Here is a 15,609-nt window from a genome sequence, read left to right as displayed (position 1 = left end):
CTTGCTCAACTCTGGGATAATTACATTTTCATATATATTGTTTAGTTTTTACATTTAGGTGTCTTTGTTTTTGAAGTTGGGAAGCAATAAAGAGGTCGTCGATATGAAAACTGATATCGACGGAAATGTCGTCGATATCACTTTTGCAATGAGCTCAGTTTTGCCCAATTGACCAATGGAAATCCACGTAACATATGAAATAGCAATATTAAACGTTGTTCGCGTCTATTCCGATCATTTAAAGACATGCAATATCGGTATGAAGTGAAATATTCTGAGTCAAAAGCCAAACAAAGTTCCAAAAGACGTCACAACATGAATAATGGCGTCACGTAAACATTCTTCAACTTCTGCATGTCTTACGAGGAAGAATTTCGAGAACGAAGTTCGTCTCGTTGATTTCAGCATATCAGCAGTAGAAACATTGAGCGTAATGTCACCGCCAGGCTGTACAGGTATTTATCCTACATACGTGAGAGAGACACCCGTGAGATAATAATCGTTCAAATCACACGTGTGTATATCATGTAAACGAGGTCATGTCAAGCAAGTCTGGCAGGGACCTGTTTTTCCACTGCTTATGATGCCAAAGTCACCGAGACAAACGTCATTATAGAAACAACAATTGCGCTCGCTAATTACCCTCGATGAATCTTTAGAACTAACACGTCACGCCACACTTTCAGAGTGACGTTTCTTTGCTTTGACGTAATAGATTGCACGAGGCTTTAGAAGAGATCGAGGTTCCAAAACAAGCGTCTTCAATTTAGCTGCCTCGTCTGCAGGACATTTTCAGTAAAATACACGTAAGTACAGTATGTAGGATAAACAGAATACTACATGGCTTGCTGTGTCGTACCAGATTTACACTCGTTGCTTTTTCAAATAGTGAACAGCTCGCTTTCGCTCGCAGTTCAATATTTAAAAAAACAACTCGTGTAAATCTGGTACGACACAGCAAGCCATGTAGTATTCTCTATCGCTATCGTATGTCTTTAATAGGTTTCATTCTTTTGAAGCCTTGAACGCGGACTTGATACTGACCGTGTCGCTGGTTGCTGCACTTGAAGATGGACGAGGTGGACATGTCGCCCAGTCGGTTCCTGGCCAGCAGTCTCACCTCGTAGTGCGACATAGACATACCTCACGGCACTACGATCACCCAAGGCACTACGATCACTCACTATGTCGCTGGTTGCTGAACTTGAAGATGGACGAGGTGGACATGTCTAGTCTCCCAGTCGGTTCCTGGCCAGCAGTCTCACCTCGTAGTGCGACATAGACAATATATCTATGGTACTACAATACCTCACGGCACTACGATCACCCAAGGTACTACGATCACTCACCGTGCCGCTGGTTACTGAACTTGAGGATGGACGAGGTGGACATGTCGCCAAGTCGGTTCCTGGCCAGCAGTCTCACCTCGTAGTCGGACACGGGGTCAAAGTGGTCAAGCACCACCCACGACTTGTTCCAGATGTAGTCCATCGTGCGCCACCCGTTGCTACCTGTTGCCATGGAGACATATAGATGTGTGAATACAACAGTGTGAGTTGCTCTGGGAAAAGCCGCATACAATGGACGAATTCCCCAAAGAACTCTGTCGTGTTTGTATGGGCTGTGGGAGAATGACCTTTTCTTGTAAAACCTACGGCAAATAAAGGATGGACCAATCACTAGCGAGGGGTGTGTCGGACACACATTGGAGGGGCCAATCACTAGCGAGGGGTGTGTCGGAAACACATTGGAGGGGCCAATCACTAGCGAGGGGTGTGTCGGAAACACGTGGACAGGAGCACGTGTGGAATTATTTGTCCTTTTCTGTACTTGTTCGTGGAAGCACGGAGGCAAGCTACATTAACTCTTACCAGTTCGCTCCCTTACCTACGATGCCCCCCCACCCCCCTGAAGTTTTCCACTGATCAATTATCTAATTATCGAGAAAAAAAATTGGTTATTTTACATTGGATGGGTCGGACAGTGGATAAACTCATATGTTAGACACACTTTATGACAGAAACAAGCTGGGTTTTTGTTATAAGTTAGTTATAGGAATGCATTATTAGGCAAACAAAAATAAATAGTCTGTTAACGGTAACATAGGCCCCAAAAATAGGGTCGGTAGGTCGGGACTTTTTTTTTTCCCCCAAAAACATATTTTTAAGTTATTTTGCCAAAAAACAAAGACTTCCCCCCCCCCCCCCAAATGCCCCCCAAAAGTCTAGGGTCGCGCAAAAAAATAGGGTCGGTCGGGATACCGTAAACAGACTATTTTTTTGGGCCTTAGGCATGCGTGTGTCATGAAACCTCCAACTTTGAAATTTGGGTGGGGGTATTCAGGTGACAATAACTTTTTTGTTTATCAGCAAAACTCAATAAAACTTTGCTATGTTATGTAAAAGGAATGCCAAAACAGACTAGTTAGCAGCATATCTAAAATAAACTGAACACACAAAAAAAGTCTTCTTTGTGTTTGTCACGTGTTCCAAAAAATGGGCGTACAAATTTCAACACAAATCATGTTGTCACCCCCATAACCTTTTGTACCTTTAAAGAAAGCACAAATATCTTTGCAAATATGAAAAGCTTATTCATTTTCCTTTCATTTGATATATAACTTTCTATATTTCATTGTGTGTATGACCCCAGATAGCCACTCGGCAAGTAGGCACCAACAGCACTGTAAAATATGCCCTGAAACCCCCGAACTGGTAAGAGTTAAGTGACATTGTAGGCTTACCTCAGCGTTTCTATGGAAACAACAGATAGCAACTGTTCCCCAACCAATACACACTTGACAGTTATTTCCGAACATCATCTATTCACATATCAACAGTAACAATGTATATAGCTATTCTGATGAACACGTGGGGGAATTCGGGGGCTGTGATTGGATGGGCTCTTCCGATTATCAAAGCATAATGCTACGGAAGTCGGCCATTTGAGAAAAATGGCCGACGCATGATTCCGGTTTACCCATCTGTACCACGGCGATGTTTCTATCGACAACAGCATACACTGACAACTTAAAAAGCTGTTTCAACAACTGTGTTGTGAAGTCGAATGCACTTGGAGTCAGTTTTTCTTCCAAAGTCAGAAAGCGTGTTGCGGTGTGCATGTCTGCGCGAACATGATGCGCGTAAGAAGTTTGTCTGCTATCAAAACCTGAGATCAACGCATCGACGCAAAAACTGTCATTTTGTAAGTTTGGAACAACAAATCAAGGTCATAACAGCTATATAATCGCTATTGTGTTTTCAGCGTAGCAATAGGGTCCGATATTTAGACTCGAACAAGTATAATGCGACTCGTCTTCGACTCGTCGGCATTATACTTGTCTCGTCTAAATATCGGACCCTATTGCTACGCTGAAAACACAATAGCTGGTCATAATTTACTCCAACAGACTAAGGACTAATTGCATGGGGGCCGGGTAGCTCAGGTGGTAGAGCGCTGGACTTGTACTGTGATCCGCGGGTCAAGAGTTCCCCTCCAGGCCGGGACAAACATGGATCAACGTTATGTGCAGACTCAGAGACGGTATCCATGTCCCGTCCCCGTGTCATCACAGTGGCACGTACAAGACCTCGGTCATTCTGCCGTGAGTGCAGGTGGTTGATTACACCTAAACACGCATACACCTGGGTAGCGCGACTCTTGCTGCTGCTTGCTGGGACCACATTTCACAGCATTGGGATAATTAATAGAGTAAATGAAATGAAATGTAACAGTGGGCGCGCGCGTGTGTGTGTGTGTGTGTGTGTGCGTGTATGTATGTGTGTGTGTGTTTGTGTGTGTGCATGTGTGAGTGTGTGTGTGTGTATGCGTATGTGTGTGTGTGTGTGTGTGTGTGTGTGTGTGTATGTGTGTGTGTGTGTGTGTGTGTGTGTGTGTGTGTGTGTGTGCGTGTATGTGAGTGTGTGTGTGTATGTGTGTGTGTGTGTGTGTGTGTGTATGCGTATGTGTGTGTGTGTGTGTGTGTGTGTGTGTGTGTATGTGTGTGTGTGTGTGTGTGTGTGTGCGTGTATGAGTTTCCGTGAGTGTATGTATGTGTGTGTGTGTGTTCGTGTGTGTGTGAGTGTATGTGTGTGTGTGTGTGTGTGTGTGTGTGTGTGTGTGTGCTTGCGTACGTGCGTGCGTGCGTGCTTGCGTGCTTGTGTGCTTGTGTGTGTGTGTGTGAGAAACTGACCGTCCTGTCTGTACTCCAGCAGGTAGTGAGTGTCCGGAGCCTGGTCAGCCTGCCACGTCACGTTGATGCTCGAGTTGACCAGCTGGGCCACCAGCAGCTTGGGCGGGTCTGGTACTGTCACAGAATAACAACATTATCATTCAGATGTTGACCTATATTGTGAAACACTGCTCGCAAGGATTAGTGCAATGTACGATTCAAGGGAGGCAACTTTTCTAAAAGCATTTGCCACAAGCCTTCCTATTACCTCCCCTGAAAACATTTTTTTGAGCAACTTTCACTGCATTCAGAACAAGAAATTGTATTGTTATTGTGGGTTCAGTTTGCAGATTACGAATTTGACTTAGAAAACAAGATCTAAGACCTTGAAGAAAAAGAAGGACTTATACACAAAATAACCAACGATTTTTTAAAAGAAATGTGGAGAAAAACACATACAAACGTACACTACGCAGTAACTTACAGGCAATTTACAAACAGCCAGAACACACACATGAACACCTACATTTCCCTCGTAGTGTCCTGATATCAGTGTAGGCAGCATTGCCTCTGCCAGCGTTAGTGCGGGCCCACACGTAGAAGCGGTACTGGTGGTCCGACTTGAGGCCCGAGATCCGTGCACCCAGGGTGGAGGGGTTGTTGATCTGCGGAGACAACCCCTTCAACTTGCCAACCTTCAGGCCTGCGACTGAAATAAGAAAAATGAGGGTCCGGAAAATGTAGATAAAAACAAGGAAAATGGAGCAATCTGGTGCGATCTCAGCCAAGAAACTTCCTCTAATACACCTTCCAAAAAGTAAATTTAAGAAGACAAATTTGGATCAAAATAAGGACAATTGATCGATCCGGTGCAGCAAGAGCCAACAAATTACCCAACTACTTTCCAAAAACGTCACTTAGAATAAAAAGGGCATGCCTCGCCCCCCCCCCCCCCCCCCCCATAAAATGTTGATAAAAATCAATGAAAAATGGAGCAATCTGAGCCAGCAGTTTGTCTTTATTTTCCAATTAGTTCTTTCTTTTTCTTTTCTTCTTGACCCCTCCCCCCCCTCCCCTCCCCCCCTGGATCCGACCCTGAACTGTGTTGTGAACAAACAGCAATTTCATGGTAGCTCTTTTGGTTCATGGAGGGGTTTTAACTCAGACGGCGAAATTGATGCAAGGGACACAACCCATGATTAAATGCAAGGCTCACACAAGTTGTGTCCCTTGATGTTACAGAACCCGTCACTAATTCGCTGAAACTGTACATATTGACGCGATGACGTGTAAACGGAAACCATCAGTTGTGTACTGTGTCAATAAGTGATGTATCATATCGGCAAAAAGAGAAAATATACGTATTGACACATTGTAATATGAAGCCTCAAGGCAAGGTTAGCTTACTGTGTAACAACTGTTTATAAGTGATATGTGGCCGTTTCTGCTAAAACGGTCACTGTGGTCAAAATCATTTTTATGTGCATCCCAAGACTGTTGTCCATTACCTCCCGTCTGTTTTACACTGTGCTATCGCTGATACTTCCTTGAACGTTTAGAAATTTAGCTTGAAGTAGGAGTCGGTAAGCACAGAATAATGTTCACATTTTTGGTCATTTTTGACTTTGCCTTCCTTCAATCAAAGGGTTTTGTCAACGATGTCAAAAGTCGCATAAAGGGCCACACACGCGTAAAGGAAACATACATTGAAATGAAGACTAGAGGCAAGGGTAACGTACTGTGTTGATAGGCGATGTCATAGCCCTGCAGCACGCCGTTGGGTTGGTCAGGGGGCAGCCACTTCAGCAGCACGTAACCCACCCCGTACGCCTCCACGTGCATTTCGCGCACGGAACTCGGAGCTGGAAAAAACAAAGATAGTTTTTAAAAATGTTCAACACAGTCTTTTCCAAAAGCTATTTACTATTCTTGTCATCTTTTTGCATCTTTGCAATCGTCACAAAAATGCCAAGTAAATGAGCAATCGGAGGGAAGATTCTTTCAACGAGTGTTTGCTCGATTTTACCTTTACATTTGAATCACAATTCCTTCTGTAAGGGTAACCCAATTATAATTATTATCAAAAATCGTCAACCAGTTATGGTACACACAGACAGTAAATGAAGACCGAACGCGTTAGCTTCTTTGGAATCATCAACAGTTTTCCTTGATTGAAGCCAAAAGTCCTGTTATTACCCAGAGCCACTTACTTCCTTCTGGCGTAAAGAATTCGAAGGTCTGTCTGGGTGGCCCCGTGTCGTGTGTGTTCATAACTCATATTCAATCTGATGGGTCACTTACTTCCTTCTGGCGTGAAGAAGTCGATGGTCTGACTGGGCGGCCCCGTGTAGTGTGTGTTCATGACGGCCACCTGCGCCCTGAGCGCCGTGTAGGCCGGCAGGTCAAGCACGGACACTCGCATGTCCGGCCCGTGCCGCTGACCCGGGGCCAGCACAAAGTCCACCTCCTTCTGCTTGTGGCGACCCTCCGCCGACTTCCAGTACCGGAGCTGCGAGAGAGAGAGAGGGGTTGTTAGTGTGGGGCCGTTAACATTTCTATTCACACAAGAGGGGTTGTTAGTGTGGGGCCGTTAACATTTCTATTCACACAAGAGGGGTTGTTTGTGTAGTGCCGTTAACATGTCTATTAACACGAATCTCATTCTACGGAGCTCTACTCTCACTAAACAAGAAATTCCTCCGATAGGAACTACACCCCCGTCAAAGGGAAATAACCTTCTCAGTTGGTGGCAGTGAGAATGGTTATTTCCCTTTGACCAACGGGGGTGTCCGTCTATACCAGGCCTTGTATAATTTTAATCCACCAATAACTCTCTAACCGTGTGTTTGACTGGTCCCAAATTTTGTAAGGACCGTCTCAGGAATGTATAGAACCTGTTCACCAAGTTTGGTGACGATCGGTCCGTTCATTCTTGAGATCTACTTGCGAACACAAACACATCGAGTGAAACCTATACACACCCCTATACCGGGGGTGTAATAAAACAAATGGAACAAGGGACTGCAGGTGAGAGGAAATAGAACCAGATAACAATACAAATGTACTCACCAGAAAACAGCAACATGATAAAAAACCACGTACAATAAAATAAATAAACAACGCTTTTTGTTCATGTTGCTGTTTTCTGGTGAGTACATTTGTAATGTTATCTTGTTCTTATCACATACTTAAAGATACCACAGATCTGTTTGGGCTTTAACGGGGTTTAGACGGAGCGTCTTTTCACTCTGACGCACAACAACAACCAACAGCATGGCTGCTTCAGCACAACTTCTTCTTATTACACCCCCGGTATAGGGGTGTGTATAGGTTTCGGTCGATGTGTTTGTTTGTTTGTTTGTGTGTTTGTGTGTTTGTGTGTTTGTGTTCGCATATAGATCTCAAGAATGAACGGACTGATTGTCACCAAACTTGGTGAACAGGTTCTATACATTCCTGGGACGGTCCTTACAAAAATTGGGACCAGTCAAACACACGGTTAGGGAGTTATTGGTGGATTAAGATTCTACAAGGACTTATAGAGAAACATATTCATGGTCAAAGGGAAATAACCTTCTCAGTTGGTGGCAGTGAGAATGGGTGCAGTGAGAATGGTTATTTCCCTTTGACCAACGGGGGTGTTTTTCCTACCTCGAAGGAATTCCTTATTTCTAGTCTGCATTATTGTGCTGCAACTCACACGCACACTCGTGGGAACGAGTGAGCTCTTGCGTGTATGGTCGGGCTTCCCCCACCATTTTGACAGTAATACTCCGATGTCGGCTGAGAATTTCCGTGTTTCTATAACCCATCGAAATCTGACATGGATTACAGAAGTTGACATGGGAGATTAGACAAATCTCCTCCAGGCGCGACCGGGGTTCGAACCCCGAACCTGCTACACGGAAAGGCCGACGTCCTAACCACTAGGCTACGCGCCCGTCCCATCGGCAAAACAAGCCCCACTCTGAAAAGCAAGAAGGAAGGCTGTAGATTTTGATGTTATTTTAGCAGTAGATCAGGGACGCTCTTTTACTCGGTGAAAGCCTTAACAGATCTACTGTGATTAACCAGAATGAAGGTCCACACGGACGGACGGCATATTGAAGGAGCCAGCTTTGCCCAAGAAGTCGAACCTGCCCTGGGGACACCTCCTGATAACGACCAACTGGCCATTAAAACCACCCAAAGGGATCCCCGGCGAGTTTTCCCCCTGTGTAATTTTCCTTTGTCATGCCGACATAAAGATTTCTTTAGGCCAGTCCCTTGGTGGCCGTTATATAGACAAGTTCGACTGCATTATTTATTCTAAGATGTCATAGTTTTGTTTGGCCTAAGACTACTTTGCCACACTCATTACAAGAGTTCCCCATACCCCCCTCCTACATTTTGTTCTTCTGGTTAATAATTGTGTTGTCCACCATCATGAAAACTTGTGTAACTTAGTATTGTTATGGTCACGTCAAATAAGCATTTGCTTGAGTTCGTGTCCTAGCTGCATTTTTGTCAATTGTTTCATGTCATGTATTTTGAACAGAATTGTGTTCAAACCAAAGATTAGTCACAGTTCAGTCAGCAAACATGGTACATCGATCTTCACTCCAGGTGCAGCATAATCCCTGATCTAAATCACACCTTGTATCCACAGAACTTTCCATTGGTGATGTTAACGGATGTGTTGACCGCCTCCCAGATGAAGTAGGCCTTGTGGGACTCCGGGGGGTGACTGGGGTTCAGGCGGAAATCTTTCGGGCTCACTACTGGCTCTGAAAAACACAAGGATACACATGAACAGAAAAAACACAGCATTCTGGTACCTCTTCAGCGAGGAAGAAAGAGAAGGAGAGTCAAACATAGACAGACATGAGCAGAGAAAATGTAACGGGACAGTGGTAGCAGTGATGAAAATGACCTTCTTCCCAAAAGTGTTCCGCGGCGACAGAAAGCGTCCTGTCAGGGGGTCAAACGTCGCTCGTATCACTATGCAAAACGTAACGTAAACGCCAAGCACAGAAAAAAATCCTACACACCAGAACAGACAGACAGACGGACAGAGACAGACTGGCAGGCAAACGGACTGAGAGACAGAATAACTGAAGGACCGATACACAAAAGGACGGCCCAAAACAAAATCAACTGTATACGAACAAACCGACCAGAAGAGACCAGACAGACGAACAACTGGACAAATAAATTGCTAGTCAGAGAAAAACAAACAAAACAGAGAGCAACATCTTTCCGTATCATACTAATTCAATAGTTAAGAGACATTCTCTTTAATTTCTCTCGTCATCAGAATGGCAACAGACAAATAAAGGCTAGGTAAAAGTCTGAACGCTAAAAGCGTTTCTCAGTCAATTCCATTTATTGCCTCCCGTAATGCCAATGACAATTCTTTCGCGATTTATTTCTTTTAGACAGAAACCCGGCTTAGAGCATCATCCCCCATGAGTTATGAATCGCTTGCCATTCCTGCGACTCTAATACCGGCGGTCTTACTTTAATGAACTGTAAAATGATACAAAGAATCCGTATTGATCTGTTAACAAAAAAATAAGATGAAGAGAGCAAAAAGAAAGAAAAGAAACATTAATTTTATCGCTCTAAGCTTTTAGGCTTGGGATGTGACAGCAACCTTTCAAAGCGAGTAAGTGTAATTTAAATCACCGTCACAAAAAAGGTGGTTGCGACCGTTTGTCTGCTAACTTCAATTCAATACAACCAGTGCTCTTGTACTCTTTTCTGTCTGTCTCTGTCTGTTTGTCTGTCTGTCTGTCTGTCTGTCTGTCTGCGTGTCTCTGTCTGTCTGTCTGTCTGTCTGTCTGTCTGTCTGGCTGTCTCTGTCTGTGTGTCTGTGTGTCTGTGTGTCTGTGTGTCTGTCTGTCTGTGTGTCTGTCTGTCTGTATGTCTGTCTGTCTGTCTGTCTGTCTGTCTGTGTGTCTATCTGTCTGTGTGTCTGTGTGTCTATCTGTCTGTCTCTGTCTGTCTGTCTGGCTGTCTGTCTGTGTGTCTGTGTGTCTGTGTGTCTGTGTCTATCTGTCTGTCTGTCTGTCTGTCTGTATCGCTGTCTGTCTGTCTGTCTGTCTATCTGTCTGTCTGTCTCTCTTTCTCTATCGCTGTCTGTCTGTCTGTCTGTCTGTCTGTCTGTCTGTCTATCTGTCTGTCTGTCTCCAACCCCCTAGAGCTCGTGAAAATATTGTGAGAGGGGGGCGTTGGAGGAGGGTTGTGTGAAGTTGGCTGCCTACCTCCCATAGCTAAAGGCGATTCATTTGTGCCCTGTCATCTCATTTCTATCTTTGCACATATTTCAGATTCATGTCTCCGTGAGTTAGCCTGACTGGTTCTGTCAACTACACGCAATCCCTCTTATTCAAACAAACGCACACACGAGAGGGGGGGGGGGGGGAGGGGGGTGTGATTACACCTAAACACGCACACACCTGGGTAGCGCGACTGGGTAGTTGCTGCAAGCTTTCCACTGGGAGGAAGCAACCCGAATTTCCCAGCATTGGGATTATTGAGGAAATGAAATATGAAATGAAATGAAATGAAATGAAATACTAATCTCCGGACAGTTAAGAACACTCACCCGATTCACCAGACCGCCCGATGTAGACGAAGGCCGGCTGGTGACTTTGACCCATGTCGTTCTCGGCCTTGACCTGCACCTCGTACAGCCCGTAGACGTCCTGGACCTCTTGCTGGAAGATGCTCTGCAGGGGGTCCTCCACGCTGTCCGACTCCCAGGCCAGACTGCCCTTCCGTCGCCAATTGACCAGGTACTGGAACCCCGGACCGTTGAAGTGCAGTCGCTCCATCGGCTGCAACAGGATGAGTATCCAGAGGTATCAATTACTCGGCACAACTCTTTTAGGACATTTACACATCTGAGACAATCAGGTCTTGAAGACGAGTCTTAAAACGATGGTAAATTAATTTACACACGTTCTGAACAGAATGTAGGAGGGTACCCGGGTCTTAAATCGCAGTGTGTTAAAGGATGGATTCCACTATATTATACCGTGTCATTTTCGACAAGGGAAATGTTAGATGTGTAATCGTCCGTCTACTACCGACCATTTTGGACAAAGCCTCTTCACTTATAGGCACTTGAAGGCTTGACCGGTGAGGTGCAGCTTCTCCATCGGCTGAAGCAGAGTATGTGGGTATTGCAGGTCAGGCCATGGCCTAAAGGCGGTCCTTATTGAGCCCGAAGCCGACTTCGCGAAGTCTTTTTACCGAAAACTCAGTGCTAAAGCTTCGTGCGGCCATCTTCGCGAAGTATACTTCGCGTTGTCGACTTCGCCCATTTTAGGACAGGCTTTAACAACAGCCACTGAATACAGTCCCATGCATTGCACAGTGCTTAAGGGCTCCGCTCACATACATGTGTAACTTCAGCAGGTCCGACGACGCACTGCAGATTATCCCAGCCCGCTACACGTTGCATGCAAGGAAAACAGACCAAGTACTCGTCATAATCCCTATCGCGGCATAAATAATAGGCCGTGCGTCGTCTGTGCCGCTGAAACTGCGCAGGTGTATTCTGCCCATTACTGACGTTGGAGAGGCCTCCATAATTATATGACGTGTACTGCCAAGGCCATACTTTTGTGAATTCTGAACCATAATTTTGTAAATTCTGAACATTTAATCTAGTTAACTGTTGATCGTTGTTTGGTTTGCAATTTTGAGTGCTGCTTTGGTAATTTCCCTGCTGTAATCCTGTCCTCATATATACAGCCCTGTTTGTTCATGTGTGTGATTGTTTGTTTGACATCCTATTTGTACTACAGGGCCGGACCCAGGGGGGGGGGGGGGGGGGGTAGTTCCAGGGGTTCCGGAACCCCACCCCTGGAAAAAGCATGTACCTTGCTTTGAGTGTGTTTTTTTTCTTTTTTTTTCTCGCTGATTTGCCCCCCCAAAAAAGGAGGAACCCCCCCCCCCCCCCCCTTACAACTCATTTGGTCCGGCCCTGTACTACATTACTTTTGTGGGGGCCGGTTTTACGACATCATTCCCCAATGTAAACCATAACATATCAGATGCATCGTATTTTACTTTGAATCTGCTGAAAAGGTCAGATTGACGTTAACGAATAGGCTTACACCTAAAATCGTTACCCTGTGATTTGAATCATTCAATTGACCATTCCTCTCTCGGCTAACACAGCGGTCAGGGTCACCGAGATCAAGAGGAAGACGGCATTAGTGAGAGTAATTACCCTTTAGTTGTGACCTGAACGACCCGTATGTTCCATTACACTGATCATGTTAGCTCATCACTGTAAGTAGTGCAGCAACTGCACGCACAAATCGATATGTCCGCGCCGGCAAGATAAGGCTAATGAAAGAATATTTGATCGCTAATTACACCTACTCTCGCGAGAGGCACGAAAACAATGATGGAGGGAAAACATGTTGTCGTAGGCAGTGCTTTGGCGACCCGTAATGTCTATTTCTCACTGACTGCGTTGGACGGTCTGTGTTCTTTGCGGTCTGTGCGCATACCATTACTGAAATAAAGCTCATTGCTTGCGTAATCTGTATTGTGCTTGAAATGTCAGCATTACTTTCCTCTTTCTTTCCTCTATCAATACTGCAGACATAAGTTTTATCATTACTGAAATATAATGATTGCTTGCGTAATCTGTATTGTGCTTGAAATGTCAGCATTACTTTCCTCTTTCTTTCCTCTATCAATACTGCAGACATAAGTTTTACCATTACTGAAATAAAGCTCATTGCTTGCGTAATCTGTATTGTGCTTGAAATGTCATCATTACTTTCCTCTTTCTTCCCTCTATCAATACTGCAGACATAAGGTTTATCATTACTGAAATATACTGATTGCTTGTGTAAGATGTATAGTGTTTGAAATATCAGCGATACTTTCCTGTTTATTTTATTTATTAGACATGCAGACATGGGGTTCCAAGTAAGAGAGTCATGAGTGTGGATCTTAGTGATATACACACCCTCGCAGGCAGCGAGGGTTACGAAACAAATTTTGCATAAACCTGAAAACTGATACTATCACTATTCCAGCCTAAGTCTCGTGTAAACAGTACAGCAATAAAGAAGACGAAATAGTTTGTGGAGCACGAAAGTCTCCAGGGTAAGTAGTGCATAATCCGGTTAATAATTAAAAATGTAGACACAATGAACGATTTAAGGAAGCGAGGGGAAAACAACACACCAACCAATCAATCAACTAACCAACCAACAAATCCCCCGGCCAAGATTAGTCAGCTGAAAGAAAGTAAACCAGGAAAAGGCGTATGAGACAGAAAATAAGATACTCTAATAATGTTTATCTATGAAAATGATTTTCAATTTTGAATTTAAGGAGAGGGCGGAGAAACAAACAAACACACACACACACACACACACACACACACACACACACACACACACACACACACACACACACACACACACACACACACACACACACACACACACACACGCACACAAACAAACATATTATCACAACTCACATTCCACTCAATGACCAGCATATTTTTGATGTCTGTCCTGGTTCGGACATTCTTGGGGTTGGTGTCCGGCCTCTCGGGGGGCGTGGTGCAGCTCATTGCCGTTACTGGGCTAGGCTTGCTGACCCCCAGCTCCGTCACGGCCTTGACCCTGAAGGCGTAGGTGCCCCAGGGAGATAGCTCGATGTTGGCGCGAAGAGTGTCCCCCGGGAACTGCTCAAAGTAGTCGTGCCAGCGGTCAGGCGTGTCGGAGGTGTTGAACAGCACGATGTAGCGTGACACCTCCGCCCCGTTGGCGTTGCCCTCCTCCCACTGGAGCTGGGCTGACCTTCCGATGCAGGCCCCTACCTCCACGTTCTCTGGCGGGCCTGGGGGACCTGGAAACAGAATATATACACTGGTTACATGTCAACAGAAGATACACTGGTTACTTACTGCCGCTAGATGTCCTTGATGTCTCCACATAATATACACTGGTTAGACATTAGCGGTCAGCTTTCTCCAAGCAGAGCTGTGCTGACCTCACGATGCAGCCCCCAACCTCCACGTTCTCTGGTGGTCCTGCGGGACCTGTGAACCAAATATACAATTGTTACACACTGCCGGTAGGCTTTCTCCAAGTAGAGCTTTGCTGACGTTCCAATATAAGCAATGAACATCTGCGTTCTTTCGTGAATCTGGGGGATCTGTAAACACAATAATATACACTGGTTACACACTAGCGAAAGGCTTTCTCCTAGCAGAGCTGTGCTGATCTCCTGATGCATGCCTCTACTTCTACGTTCTTCGGCGGGCCTTGGGGACATGTAAACAGAATGTACACTGGTTACACACTGCAAGTAGATGGCCTTGCTTTCTCCACGCAGAGCTGTGCTGACCTTCCGATGCAGGCCACTACCTCTACGTTCTTTGGTGCTCCTGGGGGACTTCAGACCCCCATACAGGCCACTACCTCTACGTTCTTTGGTGCTCCTGGGGGACTTCAGACCCCCCGAATGCCGGCCACTACCTCTACGTTCTTTGGTGCTCCTGGGAGACTTCAGATCCCCCGATGCAGGCCACTACCTCTACGTTCTTTGGTGCTCCTGGGGGACGTCAGACCCCCCGAATGCCGGCCACTACCTCTACGTTCTTTGGTGCTCCTGGGGGACTTCAGACCCCCATACAGGCCACTACCTCTACGTTCTTTGGTGCTCCTGGGGGACGTCAGACCCCCCGTACAGGCCACTACCTCTACGTTCTTTGGTGCTCCTGGGGAACGTAAGACCCCCCGTACAGGCCACTACCTCTACGTTCTTTGGTGCTCCTGGGGGACGTCAGACCCCCCGATACATGCCACTACCTCTACGTTCTTTGGTGGTCCTGGGGGACTTCAGACCCCCCGATACATGCCACCACTTCTACGTTCTTTGGCGGGCCTGGAGGGCCTGAAAACAGAATATACACTGGTTACACACTAGCGGTAGGCTTTCTCCAAGCAAAGCTGTTCTAACCGCCCCATGCAGGCCACTACCTCTACGTTCTGTGGTGGTCTTGGCGGTCATGGGAACAGAAGAAACAGACTTACAAATTAAATCCGTTCCGTGACACAGTGTTTTGTCCCGTGTATTTCCGCTCCGTTATCTCTGCCCGCCACGAAACAGAGCTGTGCTGATCTAAAGACAGACCACCAATTCCACGTTCTCTGTCGGGCCCGTTGGCCCTGGAAGGACACGATGGACACAGTGCTAAGCTTTTTTTTAGCGGTGATTGTCCTCGTGCAACCCACTGTCGGTGCTTGCTTCACTTGAGCTGTCCAGGGCCGAGGGGCACGAACAAGTTACGAGATGGGTGGGAGCCAGCCGCAATGTTGGATTGTTTGAAATTGAGATTTGTGGAAATTGAAACACAGATAGACGGCTAACGTTCCAAAATTCAGAATTTAAAAAACAAACAAACCCAA

At 45.7% G+C, this 15,609-nt stretch overlaps 1 protein-coding gene across 1 annotated transcript in view; it reads right to left on the bottom strand.

The window, feature by feature from the left end:
- Window positions 1-1,341: 1,341 nt before the first annotated feature.
- LOC138965672 (neuroglian-like) overlaps window positions 1,342-15,609 on the bottom strand; it is a 72,241-nt gene continuing 57,973 nt past the window's right edge. The window contains exons 3-10 of the mRNA XM_070337847.1: window positions 13,671-14,044; window positions 10,761-10,992; window positions 8,807-8,937; window positions 6,473-6,680; window positions 5,911-6,033; window positions 4,698-4,880; window positions 4,189-4,306; window positions 1,342-1,507 (exon numbers count right to left, since the gene is read on the bottom strand). Of these exons, the coding sequence (XP_070193948.1) occupies window positions 1,342-1,507; window positions 4,189-4,306; window positions 4,698-4,880; window positions 5,911-6,033; window positions 6,473-6,680; window positions 8,807-8,937; window positions 10,761-10,992; window positions 13,671-14,044 (1,535 nt within the window). The remainder of the gene's footprint in view (window positions 1,508-4,188; window positions 4,307-4,697; window positions 4,881-5,910; window positions 6,034-6,472; window positions 6,681-8,806; window positions 8,938-10,760; window positions 10,993-13,670; window positions 14,045-15,609) is intronic.

The sequence above is a fragment of the Littorina saxatilis genome, linkage group LG4 (assembly GCF_037325665.1).
Source record: "Littorina saxatilis isolate snail1 linkage group LG4, US_GU_Lsax_2.0, whole genome shotgun sequence".
Lineage (NCBI taxonomy): Eukaryota > Metazoa > Mollusca > Gastropoda > Littorinimorpha > Littorinidae > Littorina > Littorina saxatilis.
Note: the sequence above shows the minus strand (reverse complement) of the source record. Positions and strands in the feature narration are given on the sequence as shown.